At 59.6% G+C, this 2,218-nt stretch overlaps 1 protein-coding gene across 1 annotated transcript; it reads right to left on the reverse strand.

Moving 5' to 3' along the window:
• Window positions 1–319: 319 nt before the first annotated feature.
• On the reverse strand, window positions 320–1,940 carry Adra1b (adrenoceptor alpha 1B). Its single transcript, XM_013028631.1, has 2 exons — window positions 966–1,940; window positions 320–594 (listed from the first exon to the last, which is right to left on the reverse strand). Exons 1-2 carry the CDS (start codon window positions 1,915–1,917, stop codon window positions 320–322), a joined length of 1,227 nt encoding a protein of 408 aa, XP_012884085.1. The 5' UTR covers window positions 1,918–1,940.
• Window positions 1,941–2,218: the final 278 nt, after the last annotated feature.

A 2,218-nucleotide genomic window follows, 5' to 3' on the forward strand; every position in this document is an offset into this window, starting at 1 on the left:
TGCCTAACCAGACCTTGCCTTCTTCCTTAGAAGAAACCTGGTAGCTTTTTGGATTATTCTGATAGTAAGAACCACCAAACAAAACCAGATGGACACGTTCTGATCCCTGGAGAAGGATGTACTGATTTTTGTTGTTGTTGTTGCTGCTGCCAGGATTTGGTGTCTTGCAGCTGAAGGTGAGGGTCAAGTACAAGTGAATTCTAGACATTTGACAAATCACCAGAGTTAGGAGCATTCTGGGGTTAAAAACTGGGGATGGGTGACCACCTCCATTCGTCTCCTCTCTCAAATGCCTCGCTTTGGAGAAGCCAAAGGCCCTTTAGAGGCTGTGTGGTTGGAAAATGCTCTGATTAAACTGATAACGAAGGTGGCGTATTGAGGTGAGGGGGAGACACTGCAGGCTCTGCAAAGCTCTGGGAAACGTGGTCTCTGTGTAAGAGCCCTGGAATTGCTGAATGAACGCTGCTGCTTCCTCTCCGTGTACGAGCAGCCTCTCTGCTTCCCCAACGCCGCCGCGCTGCCCGTGTCTGCAGTAACTACAAACTATTTGGTATGCTGCATTAGTGACGGCTGCCCGGGGCCGACGCATCATTACTACCGAAATAATGCCGGTGTGATGTTCAAGCCCGGTGTCCTTTTTAATTATTAAACCGAAGCTGGCTCGAGTGAGTCACTTCACATCCCACATTTTCCTCCCTTGGTTCTATTTCGAGTGCCTAGTACCTGAGCGCGTGCCACTGGCGCCTGGCTTGATTCTGAGCCAGCTCTCCAACCTGCAGAAGCCCTTTTGCAGATCAAATGTTATCTCACCTCCAAACCCACATAAGAAGGCACAGATCATAACCCCCCCTCCCCACAGCCTGGCCCCCCAGCCCCAATCACAACTTCATAAAGTGCCTCATCAAACACCCAAGATCTGAACAAAACGTCTAGCTGCCCATCCACCAGTTTCCCCCCCAACTTACCAAGTGGGAGAGCGATGAAGAAGGGGAGCCAACACAGGATGAACATACCGACCACGATGCCCAGGGTCTTAGCTGCTTTCTTTTCCCTGGAGAACTTGAAGAGTTTGACGGCTATGGAACTCCTGGGGTTGTGGCCCTTGGCCTTGGTGCTGCTGAGGGTGTCCTCGTGAAAGTTCTTGGAGTGGATCCTTAGGGTGAGCTCCTTGGAGTTGGACATCTCCTTCATGACGCCGGCCTCCAGGTTCTTGGTGGTCCTCTTGGCCACGACGTAGACGCGGCAGTACATGACCAGGATGACGGCCAGGGGGATGTAGAAGGAACCCAGGGAGGAGAAGAGCGCGTAGAAGGGTTCTTCCGTCACCCCGCATTCCTTGTCGTCGTTGGGGGCCGGCTCCTTCCAGCCCAGGAGGGGCCCGATGGAGATGACGGTGGACAGGACCCACACGCTCAGGAGCGCCAGGATGGCCTTCCTCCGGGTGACCAGCGTGGGGTACTGCAGCGAGTAGCGCACCCCGATGTAGCGGTCGATGGAGATGGCGCACAGGCTCAGGATGGAGGCCGTGCAGCACAGCACGTCCACTGCGGCCCAGATGTCGCAGAACACCCGGCCCAGCACCCAGTACCCCAGCACCTCCAGGGCGGCGGAGAAGGGCAGCACGCTGCAGCTCAGCAGCAGGTCGGCGATGGCCAGGTTGACGATGAAGTAGTTGGTGGGCGTCCGCAGGTGCCGGTTGCAGGCCACCGACAGGATGACCAGGATGTTGCCCACGATGGCGAAGAGGATGAAGGCGCCCAGCACCAGGCCCACAGAGACGGCCCTGGTGACGTCCAGCTGGGGCGGCGCGGGGTGGCCCCAGGTCTGGTTGGGGCCGGTGGTGGAGTTGGCGGGGCTCCGCTCTGCCCAGTGGGACGCGTTGGGCGGGTGGTGGCTGGTGTTCAGGTCCGGATTCATTTTAGAGTCCGCCCTCCATAGCCGGGGGGCGGGCGGGTGGGCGGGTGGGGGGGGGAGGAGGAGGAGGAGGAGGAGGAAGGCGGCCGGGCCGGCGGTGGAAGGTGCTCAGCTGCCCACAAACTTTGCGGTGCCCGCGGCCGTCGTCTTCCCGGGGGCGCCCTCCGGCCGGGGACGCATCTTCTGGCGCTGCGGGGTGGGAGGTGGGTGTGGGGGGCGCGCCTGCTGCCCGCACCGCGGCTGGAGAGGAGGAGGAGGAGGAGGAGGGAGGGGACGAGGCCGGCGGCGGCGGCGGCGGCTCCGA

The sequence above is a fragment of the Dipodomys ordii genome, unplaced genomic scaffold (assembly GCF_000151885.1).
Source record: "Dipodomys ordii isolate 6190 unplaced genomic scaffold, Dord_2.0 Scaffold112, whole genome shotgun sequence".
Taxonomy (NCBI): Eukaryota; Metazoa; Chordata; class Mammalia; order Rodentia; family Heteromyidae; genus Dipodomys; species Dipodomys ordii.